This window comes from Ambystoma mexicanum, chromosome 2q, assembly GCF_040938575.1.
Source record: "Ambystoma mexicanum isolate Mex_15411 chromosome 2q, UKY_AmexF1_1, whole genome shotgun sequence".
Taxonomy (NCBI): Eukaryota; Metazoa; Chordata; class Amphibia; order Caudata; family Ambystomatidae; genus Ambystoma; species Ambystoma mexicanum.
Genome location: NC_090924.1, coordinates 775010503 through 775031306, shown reverse-complemented (window position 1 = coordinate 775031306; position 20804 = coordinate 775010503). Strand labels below are relative to the sequence as shown.

Below are 20804 nucleotides of genomic sequence, written 5' to 3'. Positions count from 1 at the left end.
TGAGCTTTACTTGCACTGAAGCGGCTTTGTTCTTGGAGCCAAGGACAGTACCACAATGGCTGGAGATTCTCCCTGCCTTGATTACAGACACGGGAGGGCCCAGAGGTACCTCCTGCACACAATGCAGGATTCTTCAGCTTGCCTTCCTAATCTTACGCTTTCGGTTCTGGACGTTTCGCGAGAGTAACGGTTCCTTGTTGAAAAGGTCAAGGGAACTTCCCTCCTTGCGATCCTCTTCTGTTTCGCCGTCTCTCGTTAAACTGCCATCTTGGAACTCTGGCTTCCTTGCGTGCTTTGCCTCGCTCAGTGTGCTCTCGTGCTCTGCCTTTTATCCATGTGGGGAAGTGTAAAAGAAGCCAGGGATGTGTGATGGCCAATAATTGCCTGACCGTTGTATTGGGACACGTTAGGTATACAGCTTGGGTGTTAGTCTGTTTTCCTTCATCGCGGTCTGTGAATGAGAAAGTGTTCCTGTGGTAAAAGGGAGGTGGGGAGTCAAGTTCCTAGATATTCAACAGGGTAGGATGGGGCAAGGGTGTTACAAAGAAGGGGATACCGCGTCTCACCATCCCCCTCCAGTTCCCTGAAGACCCATCACTCAGGTGATCCTCCAGCACTGGTCAACCCCCAGGAACTGGATCCAAAAGCGGTGGCCATGTCCTGGCCACCTGAGTGACAGATCCCTGAGGACTAGTGGGTGAGACACCTTCTGGTTTCTCACATCCACCAGAGTGGTGCATCTATTCATCTGTGCATTCTCTGTGTGCTACAGGGGTGGCTATTTACAGTGTTTTCTAGTTAGTTAATGTACATGGTGTGTTTAATTAACGTATATATTTTTATAGAACCTTGACTGGACACACCTTTGTTTTGGACTGCTAAACGTTGCTGTGTGGGTTGCTACTGAACCACATCAATACCCCTCTTAAGAGCATAACCTTCCCTCAGCCCACGTTACCACAAAAGGCGAAGGAGGTATATCTCTTAACTTCGCCCGTTTTACCTTCATGATCGTGTTGGCTCTTGGTTTGTAGAAGTGTGAGGGCTAAGTGGGCATGTTAGCCTAAACTCATCCTTGCACTCCTGCAGGGCAGAAGTCAATTTGTCACCACCCCATTCACCAATGTGCTTTTCTTCCATGCTCTTGGAAAGCTGGATATGTAGCTTCTGCCTGGGGTAGTGAGTTTGGTTGGATGAAGGGCAGAGTCAGGAATTTCTGGATGACTGGGACTTGGCATGACCTGACCATCTCCTTTTGTTGCCTCCTTTTCTGTAGTGGGTCCGGGAGTTAAGAGAACCCTGAGGGGTATCATCACCCCTACTCCCACTGGATCCTCTTCAAGTGGTCAGGGAAGGTCATCGCTTTTGGATCCGGAACCTGGGGGTGGAGGGAGGATTACACGGGTGGAGGGTCCTTGGGGATAGAAGACCAACATAACCCTACCCCAGACTTTATAGGCTACTGTAAAACCTCTTCCCTCATTTCCCCATATTTGACCTCTGACAGTAATGGGACGAGGAAGAGGCGACAGAGTTATAGCACTAAAACCTAATTTCACCACTAGTACTGGGACAAGGAAGATGCCTGCAGAGTACTTTGATGGGCAGGTATGTCCATTTAATTATGGTCCAGCAAGCCCAATTGAAAATCCACACCAGCAACCTGTCAAGGGAGGCCTGTGTGGGAGTGACCAGCAGGGGACCCTTCTCGTGAGGTGGCAGCCGTGTTAGGACCTGAGAGGAAGCCAGGACACCTGCAGATGTCCCAGAAGACCTGTGGGGCCCAGGTGTGGGAGCCTCCGCTGTTGGTAAAAAGCAGCTGTAGCTGCGAGCAAGGGAGAAGGAAGAGAGGACTGTCAGTGGAAGAGAGCGGAGCTATGGGGAAGTGGGTGCACACCTTACAGATGAATATTCAGGAATGAAGTTTAGGTGACTGCAGACGCGGTATTAATATTTATTATATCTTACAAGGTGCAGGGGAGGAAAGGAGGGCTTTGGCACATAAACCCTATAGTAAACAAGAACAGGAGATGAGGACCCAAGATTGGAGGCCTCCCGTCCCTTCCACTCTCTAAGGCTACGCAGAAAGGGCGCAGATTCTTTGAAGGAAATTTTAACTAATAATATTCTACAAACTTGTGTATTGTAAATCAATGTCACTTATAAAGTAAAGCAAAGAGAACTGTCAATTTTTAGGTGACCAAATTGAATGATCTATTTATTCCTAAAAAATGTTTATATCATAGAGGCAGAAGTAATCACGAAACAATAGTACAATGTCGACATAATCATGAACTAATGAAGGTTCCACTTTGAATGGCTTGACGCATTTCGAGGAGAATGCTCTTCTTCAGAAGCCTCTGTGGATCTACTTTTGAGCATGATGTATACAGGGAGAGAGTAAAGAAGGTGCATACAAGTTTCCGTTAGACAGACAAAAACAAGGAGTGCTAATTCATTCACATGTGGTATTCTAAATATTACAGAAATTTGACTCAATGTAACTGGAATTGCTGTGCTCACGCACTACCAAATCATCTATTATGCATTAACGAATCTCAGGTACTTCTAGTGAGTGTCCAACATCATAGACCATATGGCACATACTTTCCACATTGTTGATAACGGATGACAGAAGGCTCAGAGATGCCATAGCTGGACAACAGGTCATATACAATTATTTTAGACAGGTTCCTATTGTGATATATAGAAATACTTATATCCACATGGATAGGGGTATCAAACTAGTGACCACAATTTAGAACTTTAAATTTGGCAAGTGCAAAAAAATGGACGTATCTGGAGCTTACGTTAATTCATGAAATGCTGAATGGGGTCGTGAATTCCTCATGTTATCCCTCTTTCAGTAGGTGAGCACAATTATTCTGTACTGGGGATCATATTCATCCACTCTGAGACTAATGGCTTATGAGCGCCTGCACTCTATACAGGGGGTAGAGAAAATATGTCCAAATTCAGGGGAATGTGACATCTAATGCGTAATCAGTGGGGACTGGTCGGTAAATAGCGCATGGATATACTGACCTATTGAGATCTAATGTTGTGGCAGACAAGCCTTCTATAACATAGGGCAATTCCAAAAGGACACATTTACAATTTCAAAGCCGCGTTAGTCGTTGCTAGGCGTGGAAAGAAAATCAATCGGTAAATCAACACTTTGCAGGATATATACAGGGAACAACGATATCCTTGTAAATGCGTTGGACTAAGGAAGTAATGACACGCATGATACGTTCGTCAGAAATAGTGTATTAGGGCATACCTGCCGTTTCTCTTATTATGAGCCAAACGAGCCTAATGTAGCAGAAATCAATTCAAACAGAGTAAACTTGTCATCACTGCACTTCGTTTGTAGTATTGAAAGGATGCGGATGTCCCAGTGATTCGAGGCAATGGGCAATTTCTGTTGGAAAACAACAGTGTCCTTGTAAGTACATTGGACTACGAAGGTACTCGGGAGCACGGTATGATCGTCGGGAATATTTTACATCAACACGTACCTGTTGTCTCTCAGTCTGGTGTTTGAATAGTGTTTCTCAGTTCGTTGCTTGCACGGTGTCCATGGCAACAAGGGGCCATGTGTAAACAGCCTAGTATATGGCGGCCAAAATTCAGGGGGTGAACATTAAAGAAGGACTACCACGGTGCTAGAGCACTGTGGCAGACATGTTGAACAATGCAGGATAACCTGCTAGCGCCTTGGTAATTAATGTGGTGTAGTGCATATAATACATACATTAATTCGATGTATAGTATCCCGATAACATTTTTCATGTATAAACAATCGACATATATTGAGTAAACAAATTATATCTAAAAATATTCATACACAACTTCCACTGATTAGGTCATAGTTCTGCATAATCAAATGCCTAAATAATTCGGGGGATACCATTATGCATCATTCCACATTATTCACTGGACAATCTGCTAAAAGTAGCTGATGTCCTCACATTCTAAGGTATGCGCATAGTGAACATGTATAGTGTCCAGAGTGACAAGTACGTGTTGTATCATATATTCAGGGGTGACGTCCTTCATATGTGAAGGAAATGCTTATTGTTGAACAAGTCGTCGTGTGGTATGGAGGAATATCTACAGCCTATTGTAGAGTGTTGGCATAAGGTAAGAAGTACAAGGTCTACAGTGTTAATACTATCCATAGATGTGGTGTTTTTAAATAAAGAAATTCAGGGATGTTTCCTCATTGAGGCCCCTAGGGTATTTAGTGTCCAGAAGGTATATCCAATACTTTTCTCTTTGAGACAAGAGTCTTGTGTAGTTGCCACCTCGTTGTGGTTTACTTACTACTTCAACGACCTGGAATCTCAATTGGGTGATATTATGCTTAGCTTCCATAAAATGTCTTGCCACTGGTGATGTCTGGTTTTGACACTGGATCATGGATTTGTGCTCAGATATCCGTTCTTTCAATGATCTTGTGGTCTGTCCAATATACATTTTGCCACAGGGGCATTTCAAAGCATATATGATCGCCATTTCTTTTATTATTATTATTTTTCTTCAACATCTGTTTATTGGCATTTTTTAAACTAAACAATCAACATTGAAAAAGGAAAAAAAAAAGATAACGTTCGGGGGTTAAGTAATTTTACAAAGGCCTGCAGAATCACTGCATACGCCCAGAGACACGGTATTAAAATACTCCTACTGCAGGAGACGCATGCCCTGGGGCACCTTGCATCATGTCTGGTACCATCCTGGGGATCCAATAGGTTCTATACAAAATACTCCACTCAATCCAGGGGAGTGCTGACTTCAATCCATAAATTGGTGGAATTCTTACTGAAAACGAGTCACATAGACCCAGAGGGTAGATATGTTGTCCTTCATTGTATGTTAGCCAATGAGGAATGCTTGCTTGTAAACACATATGGTCCAAATATTCACGCCCCCGAGTTCTTCGATGAGGTGGCCGCCCTACTTGTGGGATATATTGGAGTCCCTATTACATGGGGGGGAGAGGGGGGGAGACATGAACTTGATACTAGAGAGCGATCTCGACAGAACTGGTGCAACCCGCAGAGCTATGTCCCGGGCTGCCCTCTGATTTCACACACACAAGCTCATTGGGCACATGCGGTACATGGAGGACACTTCACCCACACATGAAGGAATACACCTATTACTCATCAGTACACGACAGCTTGTCCAGGATAGATCTATAGATCCGTTTTTACTATTGTGTGGACTGATGGACAAGGTCATAGATATCCAGATACTGGCGTGCACACTCTCAGACCACTCCCCGGTGACGATGCAGATTAAGCTAGGGACTGATTTACCCACCCGCTCTGCCTGGCGCTTCAAATCAGAGGCACTGCGCGATATTGTGTTCAAAGCTGAGATTTTATCTGATATAAATACCTTCTTTGACTGCAATAAACAGCAAGACACAAGCAAGGGTATTCGCTGGGAGGCATTTAAGGTTTACATAAGGGATGTGTCTATCTCTCGGGAAGCAGGAGTACAAAAGGTCATAAAACATGATTCACAACGCTCTGAATCTAGACTCAAGGAGTTAGAGCGCGAATGCGCCACATCGTCTACCCCAGTAAAGTTGGCACAGATAAGATCGGAGCTGGAAATCTCTGAGTCCCATGCCATGAGGGAGGTACGGTACTACACCTGCCCACTAGCGGCACGGAACTACAGAGAGGGTGACAGGTCAGGGAGAACCCTAGCCAGGCTGGTGCGTAGTGAAGGGGGCAGGACCCACATAGATGGCATCCTAGACCGAGAGGCACGCAACACTGGTCTGACCAGCAAATCCCCCTTCTCGGAATTTTACACTGCCTTATATGCGCACCACCATGAGCACACCGCCCAAGACATAAATGAACTATTGGACCAAATACCTATCACCCATATCTCCCAAACCACTAGAGAACAACTCAACACCTTGATCACGTTTGATGAGATAGTTACAGCCATCTCAGAACTCCCAAAAGGCAAGGCCCCGGGACCAGACGGGCTCACCTGAGAATTTTATCAGGAACATGTAGCCTTCCAAGCGTCGAAACTACTTGAAGTTTGGGCTGAATCATTCCGTCCTATCCACCCTCCCCAATCCCTACAGGAGGCTCTCATAACGGTTCTTCCCAAGCCAGGTAAACCCCTCGACGAGTGTGGGTCCTACAGGCCCCTATCACTTACAAACACAGACACAAAAATATTCGCTAAGGTAATAGCAGATTCCTTCCAATTATGCCACACCTTGTCCATGAAGACCAAAGCGGCTTTGTCCCGGTCGCCCAACAGCTCTCAATATCCGACGGCTCTTCAATGTAATGTCCAGGATTGATCCAAAAGCTGATGCAGTTGTGGTCACACTGGACACCCAGAAGGCATCAACATGGTGTCCTGGCAATACATGTGGGCAGTCTTGGAGAAAATGGGGGTTGGCCCAAATAGGATATCCTACATTAAACTATTATACACAGGACCTCTAGCTAAAGTTCTGGTCAATTCCTTAACGTCTCCACCCTTCACGCTGCACAGGGGTACTCGTCAGGGCTGCCCCTTTTCCCCTATTCTATTTGCGCTGGCCATCGAGCCAATGGCCGATAATGTCAGAGCTCCCACGGCCCGCAAGAGCATACGCCTGCAGGATACACCGGAAATTATAACGCTGTATGCAGATGATGTACTGCTCTACATCAGAAACCCATCTACACATCTAGACCCTACCATCCGCAACATAACGAAAATAGGCACATTCTCGGGCTTCACCATCAACTACTCTAAAACGGAGATATTCCCACTCTCTGCGGCAACTCAACAGCAGACATGCAAATTCCCTCTCCGCTGGTCCCCAGGCAGTATCAAATATCTGGGGGTTCAAGTGTCACTATCTAGATCCTCCTTGCTGGCCGACAACTACACGGCTACAGCGCAGCTTATAGAATCCAAAATAGCAAGATGGCGCAAACTCCCACTCTCTTTGGCAGGCAAACTCACTAATAAAGATGATAGTGGTCCCCAAACTCCTTTACATTTTCGCTAATGTCCCAATCTGGCCTGGGAAGCAATACTTTGAAAAGCTGCATTCCGCGTGCACCCAATTCCTTTGGCACTCTGGTGCGGTCCGTAAGAAGCGGCAACATATGACCCTCCCCTACGATAAAAATGGGCTTCACGCCCCCCGATCTAACTCGATATTGGATTGCCGCACAAGCCCAACACGCTACACACTGGTACAAGCATCCAACTGCACCTCCTCACTTAAAACTTGAAAAAACTAGTCGAGGAAGTAAATGTCATGTTCCTAATTCTCCACCGTACGTACCGCACGGACGCCCCGTCAGATCCCGTGGCTACCACAATCATGGCATGGAATAGAGTGGTACACTCCCAGATTGAGCACCGGCCATACTACAAGTGGCTACCCCATCTGGCAATTCCCAGGTCTCACGCCCACTCATGACAAACTCCTCTCGCGACACTGGCTAGACCTGGGATACCAGGCATTGACAGACCTATACCCCGAAGATAAATTCATTACCCCTCAGAGATGGCGCCCAGGCCACTCGGGATCGGCACTAGAGCTGTTGCAATACTTTTAAGAGCTGCAGTCCGTGGTATGGGGCGTTCCTACCCGAACGAGCCCCCGGACTCGCCCAAGATTCACTACATAGCCAACTTAGCTAATAGCAGGGCCATAACGTCCAATCTATATAAAATCCTGCTGGAAAAATCAGAAGACGCACCCTCCAGCCTGCGTGACGAGTGGGCCGAGAAGCTAGGCCTGGAAATCACTGATGGCACATGGAGGAGAATGTGTTTACACACACGCAAAGTCTCCCTTAACTTTAGATTCCGCTGCATGCAATATAAACTCCTCAACCGACTGTACTACACACCATACAAGGTGGCGAAATTTGCACACAATCAGACACATTGCCCCAGATGCAGATCTGAAAATGCTGACCACATACACATGTTCTGGTCCTTGGTGCTTTCTGGAAAGCAGTGACTGATGCCCTCTCAGAAATAGTCGGGACCACAGTGGGCTTGGATCTGTTAGCCATACTGTTTGGGATGTGGAACGGGGATGATGTGAAGATAATGTCAATTAATTTTTTAATGCGAGTGCCATGATGGCTATAAAATGCATATTACAATGTTGGAAACGCTGCTCCCCCCTACATTTGAGATGTGGTTGAATGCTCTCACATGGACGCAGAAGTGTGAAGGTGAATATATCAATTCCCTCCCAACGCATTCTCACCCTAGAAATGTGTGGACAGATTTTTGTAGCTATCTTAACAGCAAAGAAGATATTGAACTGGACTCTCCTCCCCTGCCAGGTGTACAAGACAAACCTTGACCCCCGCACTGTGGAAAACACACCGGGCTGACAGCGCACCCCACTGAATACTTCGCAAACGCTCTGTAAGAGCTAAATATAAGAATGTAACTGTTTATGTACTGTGTTGTGTACCTGCCACTACTGACTGCCAATAAAGAAAGTTAAAAAAAAAAAAAAGAGAGAAAAAGGAAAAAAGGAAAAAAGAACACCGCCCCCCCCCTCCCCACTCTCCCCCTTCCCTCCTGCCCCGGATCCAGGAGTCAGATGCTCTGTCTTTCTCTCACTGCATGGCACCGATTGGGACGATATGATGCCTTGTTCCATTAATTGCATTTCCCATTGGCCTGCCAGCACGCCCCCATGTTCTCCCTTTCATAGTTCGGAGTCCTCCTGTGAGTCAATTCCCAACAGGGTCATGACTTTAGGGCACCATAGTCTATTCTTTCCTCCTCCGGGAAATGCCAAAAGGGTGGCCCAGTCTGTTGAGAACCTCAAATGCTCTCCCTGTATTGAATGAGTGAGCCATTCCATGGATACCACAGACTATATTTTGGCAATCCACTCATGTTCTTGAGGGGGCGTTTTCGTTTTCCACCTACGAGCCAACACCATTACTGCCGACATCATCATTATTACATATATTTTACAGAGTGATTTCGTAGGAATTCCAACCAGGGTCTCATACATGCAGAGGATATCCAACCCCTTATTATCCCCTCCCACCTTCCCGAAAACCTGTGTTATAGCATGGCATATGTATCTCCAATATGTGTCCACCTTTGGGCATTCTCACCAAATATGTGCCCAGGTACCAGCCCGTCCGTACTCTCTCCAGCGCAGTTGGGAGGAATTTGGGTACATTTTATGCAGTCTGACCGGGGTTAAGTGCCATTGAAACAAACTTTAGCCAGGCCTCCCGGACCTGTAGCGATCTAGTGAGTTTGGGAATCTGGCTCCACAACCTTTGCGACTCTTGTTCCCCAATGACTGTGCCCATATCCGCCTCACACTTTCTCATATAGGTCCTGCTGGGAATACTTTCCTCTTCCTTGATATATCTAAAGATGGAGGTCATCAGGCCCTTGTCCCCGGAGGGGGTATCTAAGTATTTTTCAAAAGGGGTCAGGGGTCACGTTTCTGCTGTTTTCAGATCTGGGTGAGATAACCAATGACGTAATTGCATATATCCATACCCATGTCTCTCCTCCAATCCAAAGTCTGATTTGCAACTCTCAAAGTCTTTAACCTTTCCACCCACAAACATCTCTTCGACAGCCCTCCTGGAACCATTTCTCAAAAGTTGAGGTGTCACAGCCCGGGGTAAATTTTGGGTTTTCAAATAGCGGCGTGTAGGGGATGGGAATGTGGTAATCCGAGCTCTCTTCACTGCAGCATCCCATGCCTATCCTACAGTCGAGGTAATTTTACTTGCATACATTTGGGGAGTTCTATCTTGCCTCGGTTTCCATAACATTCCCTCTAAGTGTCCTGCCACCACCGCCCTATCCATCGGCTGCCATGGTTTAGCCCGGTCATCTCTTTGCCAGTCTAAGTATCCTGACTTATGCCGCTATATAATATGCCCTAAAATCTGGCTCCTCCAAACGTCCTCGAGAGGCTGGCATTCTCATGAGGCTTGCGGAAATTCTCGTAAGCTTAGGATTCCAGATGAATCGATTAGTAAACTTCTGTAGGGCTCTGAAAAAGGCGTGCAGGATGTCTACCAGCAGTGCGGAAAATAGTGCAGCCGCGGCAATACTGCCATTTTTAAGATATTCACCCGTTCCAGCCACAAAACAGAGAGCGGTCCCCAATCTATTAGCTTTGATTTGATCTTTTCTAGTAAAAGGTGGGTAATTTGCATGCTATATTCCGTCTATAGTTTTCATTAAATTAATCCCCAGATATTTGATCTTATCTCTTGCCCATCTAAAGGCGTATGTAGCTTTAATTAGCTGTTTGGTGGGAGTGGGCAGATTAAGGCTAAGTAATTCTGACTTGTTGGTGTTCATTCTCAGCCCGGCTACTTGACAGAACTGGGTAAGCTCGTCCCTAGCCCCCCGCAAGGACAGCTCAGGGCATGTCAGTGTAAGAAGCAGAGGATCTGCGAAAGCGGCCACTTTGTGTTCATGGCCCCCAAACGGAATGCCAATTATGAAGTCTGCCCCTCTCACCACGGCCAGGAATGGCTCGAGATGTAAAGCATATAGCAGCGGAGATAGAGGGCACCCCTGTTTAGTCCCTCGTCCTATAATAACCGGCTCGGATACCTGTCCATTAACTGTCAATCGAAGGGTCGGGCTTGATAGTTGGCCTTAACCCCATTTCAATATTTAGGCCCGAAACCCATCCTCGCCATCGTGGTGAAGAGGAAGCGCCACTCCACCCGATCGAAGGCCTTTTCGGCATCAATCGCCAGCAGCAATGCAGGGACCTCCTTCCGCTGCGCTTTTTCAATTAGATGGGTTATTCCTCCGTACATTATCTTCCGTTTGCCCATCCTTGATGAATCCCGCCTGGTCGGATTTTACTATTTTGGGTATGATCGAATCTAGCCTAGATGCCAGGACTTTAGTATGCATTTTAGCGTCCACATTTATTAACGCTATCGGGCGATAGGAGCCACACATTTCCGGGTTATTCCCCTTTTTGTGAATAAGGATGACCTTTGGTTCTTCTATAGACCTAGGCAGTAGTTCAGTGGGTCCTACCTGGTTAAACAACCTTGTTAGATGTGGGATTAGGAATTCTTTGTGTAGTTTATAGAACTCGGCCACATAGCCATCAGGGCCCGGGGCCTTATTCGTTGCTAGTGAGCCAATAGCCTTCTTGACCTCATCGGTTATATCTTCCTCCAGCCTGTCCCTGTCATCCTTTGAGATTGCCCTGTGTGCAACTTTGTCCACATAGGCCTCTTGCGTTGCAGGATCCGGATTACTGGAGGAATACAGATTGGTGTATAATCGGCAAATCTCCCTCTGTATTTCGTGATTTTTTGTATATGCCAGGCCTCCCTCCCCTCTAATTCTCAAGATGGTTCTGTCATTTTCCTCCTTTTGAAGCATTTTCGCAAGGAGACGATTCGATCTGTTGGCCTTGACATAGTACCTTTGATGCAGGCGCAGGAGGCTTTGTGCCGCCGCCCTAGTCTGGATAAGATTAATTTGACCTCTGAGTGTGCGGACCTCCCTCTCGGCTGCTCTCGTATGCTTTGCAGCCAACTGTGCCAATGCCTCTTGTAAACCCTAGGTTTTCTTCCTCTAGTCTCATCTCCCTTTCCCTCCTCGCCTTGATCGCGATGATCTTACCCCGTATCATGGCCTTAAGGGCATCCCACTACACCTGGGGCGATGTGTCATCCCAGTTATTATAGGCTGCAAAGTCCTCCAGCTCCTGTTCCATCTCCTTCCCCAGTATTACATCTTTAAACAGTGGGGTCGGGTATCGCCATCTCCACAGTCCCATTGGACCATGTGGTCTGGCTATTGACAGGGTTATTGGGGCGTGATCAGAGATTGACATAGGCCCTAGATTAATATCTGTTAGAGTGCCCAATAGAGGGGAAGACATCCATATGTAGTCTATGCAGGAGTGGGTTTTATGCGCATATGAATAGAAAGTGTATCCTGGCGTATTCCCCTTGATCTCCCTCCAAGTGTCTACTAGGACCAGTTCTCCCATTTTCCTCCTGAGGTCCCCGGAGGGCCCTCCCTGTTGCCCCAATGTGGCCCTGCTTCCGTCTATTGTAGGGTCCCATGCCATATTGAAATCCCTGTCGGCCCCTGGCAAAATAGTCTAGCCGGGTGAGGGACATCTGAATAAAGGAGTCTTGGCCATTATTAGGTGCGTGTATTGTTGCTATTGTGAGCGTCTCCCCCCTACCCTCAAACAGCACTGCCAGGAAACTTCCCCGTTTGTCTTTTTGTGTTGATTTGATTGCGAGGTCTAACCAGTCTTTCAGGGCTGTTATTACTCCCCCTTTCTTACTGGGTTGTGTGGCCTGAATCAACCTTTTATACCCCCCCCCAAATGTTGATTCTGTGTAGGTCTCTAGTTTGAATATGGGTCTCCTGGAGTGTGGCTATGTGTGGATTTTCCACGCAGAGGAATCTCTCGATTTTCTTCCTCTTGAGCAGGGAGTTTAAACCGTTGACGTTTAGAGTCAATACATTCCGCTGGTCCATATTAGCCAGTGTATTGGTCATGATAGGCCAGCCCCTGCTATTGACACGAAAGCAACGTCGTATTTCTGATAAGTGGGGCTTAGCATCGGGCCCTGAAAGTCTTTTGGTAGCTTCTAACTCCTGGATCTGCACTCCTCCCCCTCCCTAGTCAGTCCTGCTCTCCCCTTTTGTCCCCCCTCATTCCCCTCTCCCCTCCACCGGGTGGGTCCAGCTGGCGCCTAGCCCCTATCGGTCTGAGAACCCGAGAGCCAGACCCCAATAACTGCCCGATTCGTCTCCACACAGGAACTCCCTTTCCCATTGCAAGATGCCGGGCCTCCCCCTCCTCCCCATTGCATCCCGCTCTTGTGTCGACAATAGCCTCTTCTGCTCGCCCAGGGGCGACAGAGATATGGATCATGCTCCTTGATTTTCTTATATATCCCTCTTTCCAGGTTGGCCTCCATGATCTGGCAGCTGGTCTTGGGATTGAGAACCGCGAGGGAACTGTTTTCGCTCCTTCCTTGATTTCTTAAGACCCACTTCTGTCCATTCCTAAGGCTTCCGGGAAACTGCACGCCCAACCAGGGACGCTCGTGTCGGTGGTGTATCGTCCTCCAGGCCGAGTAGAGCTAGTCCTTGGTTGCACGTCGTAATTTTATGATTCTTCCCTGCCATAGAAAGCGGAGGGCAAATGGATGGAGCCAACTGTATCGCACCCGATTTTCTCTTAGAGGGGCCAGAATCGGGGCCATGCGCCGTCTCTTAATCAAGGTGATTTGAGATAGGTCTCGCTCCCGGTTCTTGGCGCTTCAGCCCAACCCTGTGAATCCTGTCGAATCTGATGTCGTCAATCTGGTCCTCCTCTATCAGGTCTCAGAATATTGATCTCATTGTTTCAACCAGATCTTGATCCTAAACTGCTTCTGGCAAGGATTTAACATGTATATGGGACCTTCTGGGCCTGTTCTCCAAGTCCTCTGCCCTCAACTCGAGGTTATGAGTGGCTGCAGCTAGGGTTTCCGGAAGAGTGTCTGCCTTTCGTGCGTCTTCAGTCAGCTCCTGTATGGCCCTCTCATTCGTGTCTAGCCTCTCTTCAATTTCGTTGAGGTCCCTTTTTATCTCTTGTTTGCCTTCGGCCAAGTCTTCCCTTAACGCGTCCATCTGCTTCTGCCCTGCATCAGTGATTTTCTCTACAATTTCCCCAAGAAGGGTCTTGAGCATTGATTGGGTGACAGGCAGATCCTGTGGTTCTTGGGTGGTAACCGGGGCTGATATTATGGACCCATCTTTGGGGTCTTGAGGCCTCTGCTCCCCCGGTTCCCTTGGCCAGATCTTGACGAGTGACCCCTCCTGAATCTTTTTCTCCATCTTGGAGGAGCCTGGGGTATCCTTAGATTTACTTCTAGACATCCTGATGGAGCGTGGGGGACCTCCGAGATGGTTCTAATATTAACTGCTCAACGGTGTAGTATTGTTTGGCGCTGCTGTGACTGCCTAGTTAGCGTGTCCTGATACCCCCTCTTTTGTAGCGGAGCTGATGTGGGTGCTGTGATGTCTAGCAGTGTGCAGGTGGTCCGGGTCCTCCCCCACTTTTGCGGTCTTCCGTGTAGGGTCAGCCGGGCCGTCTGCAAGGGAGTTGAGCCTCTTGTGGTCTGGGTATTGGGCCCGCTGGTGCGCTTGTTTGAATCTATCAGCTCACTGTACTTTGCTGTGGCTGCACTTCTCCAGGGGTCTTGTTCTGGCCCGCGACTCGCGAACCCCCCTGCTGGCTCCAAGGCAGTCCGGTATTGTAGGGCTTAGGTGTTGGGCTCCGTTCTCCTTGGAGGAATCTCCTCCTCGCCCGTTACCCGGGCCTCCGATTGTCATGGCTGTGGGGTAGGGGGCGTGCAGAGGGGCCCCACCCTTGCCACTGCTGTCTCTGTGGCGCCCCCAACCCCCCCGCCCCACTTACTTAGAATTCCACTGTGGAGCGCCTGCCCGGGGCTAGTCCTCCGCCCTGGATGGGGAGAGGTATTCTCTGTTAGGTGGCTGCGCCCGGCTTTCGTGCAAGGCCCAGAGCTCAGTCAGTGCTGCTGCCCTCTCCCGTCAGTGGGGAGAGAAAAGAGGCCCCTCAGCGTCAGGATCACCTCCAGTCCGTGTCTGTGCTCCTGCTGCAATGTGGTCTGCCTCCCTGCCTCTGGATTCCTGTGACGAGCACGGTGCACGGGCTCCAGGCGACCCCCCTCGTTGCCCGCAGCGCTCTACAGGGTCCGGTACTGCAGATCCCTTATTGCGGGAGCCGCAGCTCCCAAGGCCCGATGAAGTAAGCTATGAACGGGACCTCTACTATTCCCCGCTGAGTTGCGCAGGGGGTCAAAGAGGCCGTCGTAACTGCTCCGGTCCTTGGCTGTTCCCAGGGGCGCTGTCGGCTTCCCCAATTCCGGGCGGCAGGCCCTGGAGCTTTCCGTTATGTGCTGCAATGCAGCGGCTGCAGCAGGGCTGTTTTGGGAGTCTCGCTGTCTTCTGAGTGGTTGCACCCCACTAAACGGGTCCAGGGGAGGGCTGCTTCAAAGTTGTAGGTGCTTCTTTGTGTTTATTAGCGAGTTCGGTACCAGAGCTCAGGGCGACGCGTCCTCACTCCAACACCGCCATCTTGGAACTGCCATTTCTTTTATTATTGACATCCCTACACATTGTTTAGCTTTAGTTGTAAGGGCAAGGATAGGTTTTGGACACAGACAGACTTAAGTTGAACTCTTTGACTCAGACTTTCCTTCGTTTCGTTCAGGTAGGGAAATCCCACCTTAGCATAGGGCAAGTTAGGCCTTCTACCATCCTGACATTTGATTTAATAAACCGTTTTATTTTTTAACTTTGAATATGTTGTTTGTGTGGTGCTTTATGATGCCTTCACAGATTGTTGATATATAGGTTAAGATAACAAACGGGACAATTGGGGTACTGTCGCTGAAGGTGGTTAGATGAAGAGTTAACCTGTTCTATGGACAGAGATCCACAAATAGATCAACAAGGATGTCAGACACACATTAATAACATGGTCTTGGCATTGTTTGTGTCTATGTTCATGTTTTCTGATGCATAATAAATTTTCTTCCCATAGAGCTTGTCTCCATCAAACTCCATTTGAAGGATTTCGGCCTTAAATTGGATTGCTGAGGCATGGTCAGTGGATGGGCATCCCACAGGATGGTCCCAGGAACACTTCCCAACATCCACCAATGGCAGAGTACTGGTGCAGGGCATTATGGGCCAGTCTAGGGAAGGAAGGCACCATCAAGGATCTTCCCTGGTCGATAGGGAGTCAGCAGGACTTCATCAGTAGATTGCCAGGGAAATGCTGCTGGTTATCTGTAGCAGAGATCTTCTAGGTCTCTGAGCAGTCTTCACCTCTCCAGATTCATGGCTCCAGCGGTCAACCTCCTGAACAGCTACAGGACAGCTAAGGGAATTTCCCCAAGCTTAAAGTGTTGATTTTGACCAGACAGTCCCAATCCTAGTGTAAGCCAGTTCAGTTCAGCCCCACATAGCCCTTTGCCTGGGAGCCAGGCTCGACCCAGTCACAATAGATGCCCTTACATGGGTGTTTACAACCCGAGATGGTAGGGAGATGGCCAAACAGCATATAGAGCAACCATTTCGAATGCATAGTACTCAAGTCAACATTATGAGGTATAAAAAATGAAATAACTGCACAGGAATGCACTGGAAAAATAAATAAAATGCAGTTCACCTGCCACAAGCCTGTCCTATGCTCATCAAAAAAGACTGTCTTCAATGAATGGTTCCTCCTTACCTCAAACTTAAAGAAAAACAATGTCTGTTGGGATATATGAATATATATTGAAATAAGGTATGAGGAAACACTGATTTACATTGAATTTACACAGAGGTTCACTAACAGATGTAAAATCTTTTTAGGATTTACCTTTAAGAACTTGGCTATTTATTGGCCTGTGATAGTGTGCAGGGGATGCGAGTTCCCTAATCTTGGGAACTTTTTCTGGTTTTCCAACCTTATGCTGACACCAGTGCCCCAAAAATAAATGAGGCAAGGAGGTAAGTGAAGCTAAAAAGGCTTTATTTACCTCAAACCGGCTTCCAACCCTGACAGAAAGCAGGATAGGGGCACTGAAATCAATGGGAGGAAAGCTGCACAAAGAAACATCTTTCCTAACATAGGGAACTCACAATGCCATCCATTTCCCAGTAAGAAGGCATTTGGCCAGGTGAATAAATATATGCCTCAACTTCTGGCGTCATATCATTGGAGTCAGTCCTAATAAACATATGCCAACTGTCTCCAGTTCATTGGCAACCTGCTCCTAAAATGACAATATCCAAGGGCATTAACATATGAAGTGAAAAATAGAAACAATAGGATCTTTATATCTATGGCATTCAGGAGGCAACAAATGATCCATGCCATACTTTACCACTGCTGCAATATAGGTTATTTATAGTATGTTAAATTGAAGTTGCACAAGTACAGCCTTTCCACAGATTACTGTAGTATGTAAGCTGATGCCTTCCAACTGTGAATCCGAGAATTCTGTCTGTAGGTTGGTTCCTCGTGAATCTCTGCCCTTTACCTAGGATGCTTAGAATCGGGAGTATATCGCTCTATGAAGGAGGTTAAATCGCCCGTTCACCTCCTCCCAGCTCCATATCTGTAGATGCTACATTCCATTCTATTGGCTTATTAGGGAATCCAGGCTACTTTAGAGATACCTGCAAACAGTAAGAGGCCCTTGCTTGCATTGTACTGGGCGCACATTAGGTTAAATTACGTGCATATCTCCCCTGCATCATCAGCACCATCCAAGCAACCGTATATTATCCAAGATCTGACATCAGTGACCATAGCCAATTTTACAAAGCTAGGAGGATGAGGGGTACCTTTGATTGATGCTCCTCAACCAAGTTCCAAAATCATCAATGAGCAGACAGTGGTTTTTGCAGTTGATGGCTTTTTCACTGTGCCTTGTGTCTTTTTTTGCCATCACCACTTTACCCCTGGACAGGGCGGTCAACAGAGATCCCACATAGTTTGACATTGACTAAGTCTACTTTGATCAAGGACTGCCTCCATAGAGCATTGTCAGTCCATTGATTAAATCTTGCTGTCGATGGTCGTGAGCCAGGCACAATGAACTACCCTGGGTGAGGTGTCCATTGAGGAGTTCATTCGACTGACTCTTTCTTAGTGGATAACTAAGGAGTGAACCCAGTCATATATATCCTTCCCCTCTTTACATCCTGAAGACTGTAGAGGCATTTTAGCTACAATTGGGGTATCTTCACATACCTTGTATTGTTTACTTGCATGCTTCAGTCTGCATCAACTCTCGATTTGGTGCCTTTCTTGAGAGTGGGCACGCATTCTAGTGGCCAGAATGCTCCTTACTAGAACTTCAAACCAAGGCAGGATTCATCACCTGAGACTACCACACCTTTGCTTAAATTAAGTAGGAGTCTTTGGCAGAGGTCAAACTGCCCTAAGGAAGGATAGCCGATACAAGTTTTTCTTCTTGGATATTTCCATTATAATGGCAGCCGAGGTTTCACAGCCCAAAGATTGGGTATTATTTCAAACATGTGAATCTATGAAAGAGCCAATGCTTCCATGTTTGGCGGGCACAATCATTTTGTTGGGCAAAGAGCTACTTTCGAAAGATAAGTATACACCAATTTTAACAAAACAACTCAATATGGCAGATCTGGTCTCTAAAGGGCAGGGTGCTAAGAACTGCATTGGTGTTTCAGGCAGATCACTAGTATCTTATCCATTTCAAGCGATATTGCACAAGGTCACAAAATCTGTAACACTAGATTAGGTGCAGATGCGTGCATGAGGAAAAGCAGTGGCGTTGCCTGGGTGTGTCCTGAAGGGCAAGGCTTACTTTTCCCCAGGGCACAACATGCTATTCTGGAAATCCATGGCACAGAACACAACTACCCCCTGCCCAAAACACAGATATTTATGCTTAAGGCTAAACAACTCAAGAAGAGGCACGAGGAGTGAAGATTTAGGGAGGCGATGGGACTAAGTGATTTCAAGAAGCAGTCCTTGAAGCCCTGCTGTAAATACACGTGTCCTGCACACACCATGTACACATATGGGACAATATCTCAGTCAACCCAATAAATGTTCATCTGGCAAAAAAGACGTGTTAATGGCAGTAAGCCAGTGGGTGGCTATAAAAAAGAAAAGATGCAGAGGACCATGAATATCTGTACATGTTTGTGTAGGGAAGAAAAGATGGGTAGGACAAAAGATTTGCATAGGGCAACTATGTAGCATAACATTTTAAGCATATAGACTGGTTTTCACAGAAGGTTGTGAATTGGAAGGTTGTGCATGCATACAGATGAATTTTATTTCAAATCAAATACATTTACTCACATTCCAAATTTTCAATGTAGAGGTTCTCAAACTCTCGTTCAATTTGTCCAAAAAGTTCCAAAAGGGTGTTTCTAATGGGTAAAGGAAGTTTGGAATCCTACATGTAGAAAAGTAGAGAAATGTAATTATTACAATTTGCAATGACAAATATAGATCTTGTATAACAAAGCTCCCCAAAAAGGTAAAGCTAAGTATGCATAACGAGAACTAGAGTGAAGTAAAAAAAAAAAAAAACAGATACATGGTACAGGTGAAGACTGCATTCAAGAAAACAAATATATTTAGACATTTCAGTAACCATTAACATTTTTCCATTTGTAGATGACTTGGGAGAGTGCTCCACATTGTCAGCTATAGGACTACAAGTATTTAATAGCCACCTACATAGTCAGTTATCACATGGCTATACATGTTGTGAATGAAGCCTTAAATCTTTAAGCGCTGTGCTTATATTTACTGATTAAAATAAAAGTAGTTGATGTATTGTGCATACTATATTTTAAAATCATTCGTTTTTTTTTTACTAATTTGAATGGCTCACCAAACCCGAAGGTATCTGGACATGAGCATCAAAGGGTTACAAAGGTGTACTTTAGGCTTGAGTTACAATGGTTGCAGCAACATATATATGATATGATATGGCATTTATACACAGGTGCTTCAAGGCGCGACGAGGCAACGGAGGGGGAACAAAGGGAAGACAGAAAACGATCCTACTAGGCCAGGTATCATTCAGATCGCGCAAGTGCATGGGATATACAAAATATTACATGAATTACAATATTTATATACATACAAGGGTCACAGATATATACAAGAGCTTACAATATTTGAGTAAAAGTACAGTTCTATACATCATGATGGATCATACAGTATGGTGCAGATAAGAGATCAGTGCTCCTTGGCTAGGAGCCAGTTTAGGGTATTATGCCTATATTTTAGGAAGGTTTGGTCCGCTCTCAAGGGTGGAGGGAGGGCATTCCAATACTGTGATGCCATAAGAGGGAAGCTGCTCCCTCCAGCTTTTTTAGTTTAAATTTGGGAACTACCAGGCAGGAGGAATGAACAGTCCTTTTGGGGCGTTCTGATGTTTTTCTGATGATTCTTTCCGAGAGGTCAAATGGGGCAGCTTTGTTGAGAAATTTGTGTGTTAGTGGGACGGTCTTAAGCATGATTTTGTCATTGACGGACAGCCATTTGTTTGGTCTCCTCAGCTCTGAGATATGTTCTCTTCTGGGTATCCTTGGAAAGAAACGATTTGCAAGCTCTAATCAATTTGCAGGTGTATGCTGTAGCCGAGGCCATAGCATTGACCTGTTTGCAGAGTGTGAGGGTTGAGTCTAGATAAAAGCCTAGAGTTTTTACCTCTTTTACCACTTTAATGTGGTTACCATCGATGTTAAATGAGGTGTAATTGGAGTCAAGTTTGTTCAGGATGACTGTGGTTCCAAGTATGAGGAGCTCAGTTTTATTGTCATTCAAGCATAGGCCGTGGGCGACCATCCATGCTTGGATGATTAGATACATTTTATTTACAAGGGCTGTTTCCTTGTCATAGTGCCCAGTGAGTGGTATGAGGATATGGGTGACATCTGCATAATTAGTGTAGGTGACACCCAGATGGTCCAAGTGATCGAACAAAGGCTTTGTGAATATGTTGTACATTGTTGGCGATATGCAGGAAGCCTGCGGCATGCCACAAGTAATCGGTATCAGGTCAGCACCCGCTGAGGGCGACAAGACACTCATGGTCCCGTTATTCAAAAAGGATTGGATCCATGCTATGGCTTCCTGGGAGAAGTGGGCGGCTGAGTCGAGGTGTTTACATAGCACTTTGTGGTCCACCAAATCGAAGGTGGCAGAAAGGTCAAGGAGCAGTGGC

General features: G+C 46.5%; 1 protein-coding gene across 8 annotated transcripts in view; it reads right to left on the bottom strand.

Annotated features, from left to right (window-relative positions):
• The window catches only part of WDR37 (WD repeat domain 37), a 2160746-nt gene that overhangs the window by 1623027 nt on the left and 516915 nt on the right, over positions 1 to 20804 (bottom strand). For all 8 annotated transcript variants that reach the window (XM_069648008.1, XM_069648012.1, XM_069648013.1 and 5 more), the window contains one exon: positions 18923 to 19019. In XM_069648008.1, the coding sequence (XP_069504109.1) occupies positions 18923 to 19019 (97 nt within the window). The remainder of the gene's footprint in view (positions 1 to 18922; positions 19020 to 20804) is intronic.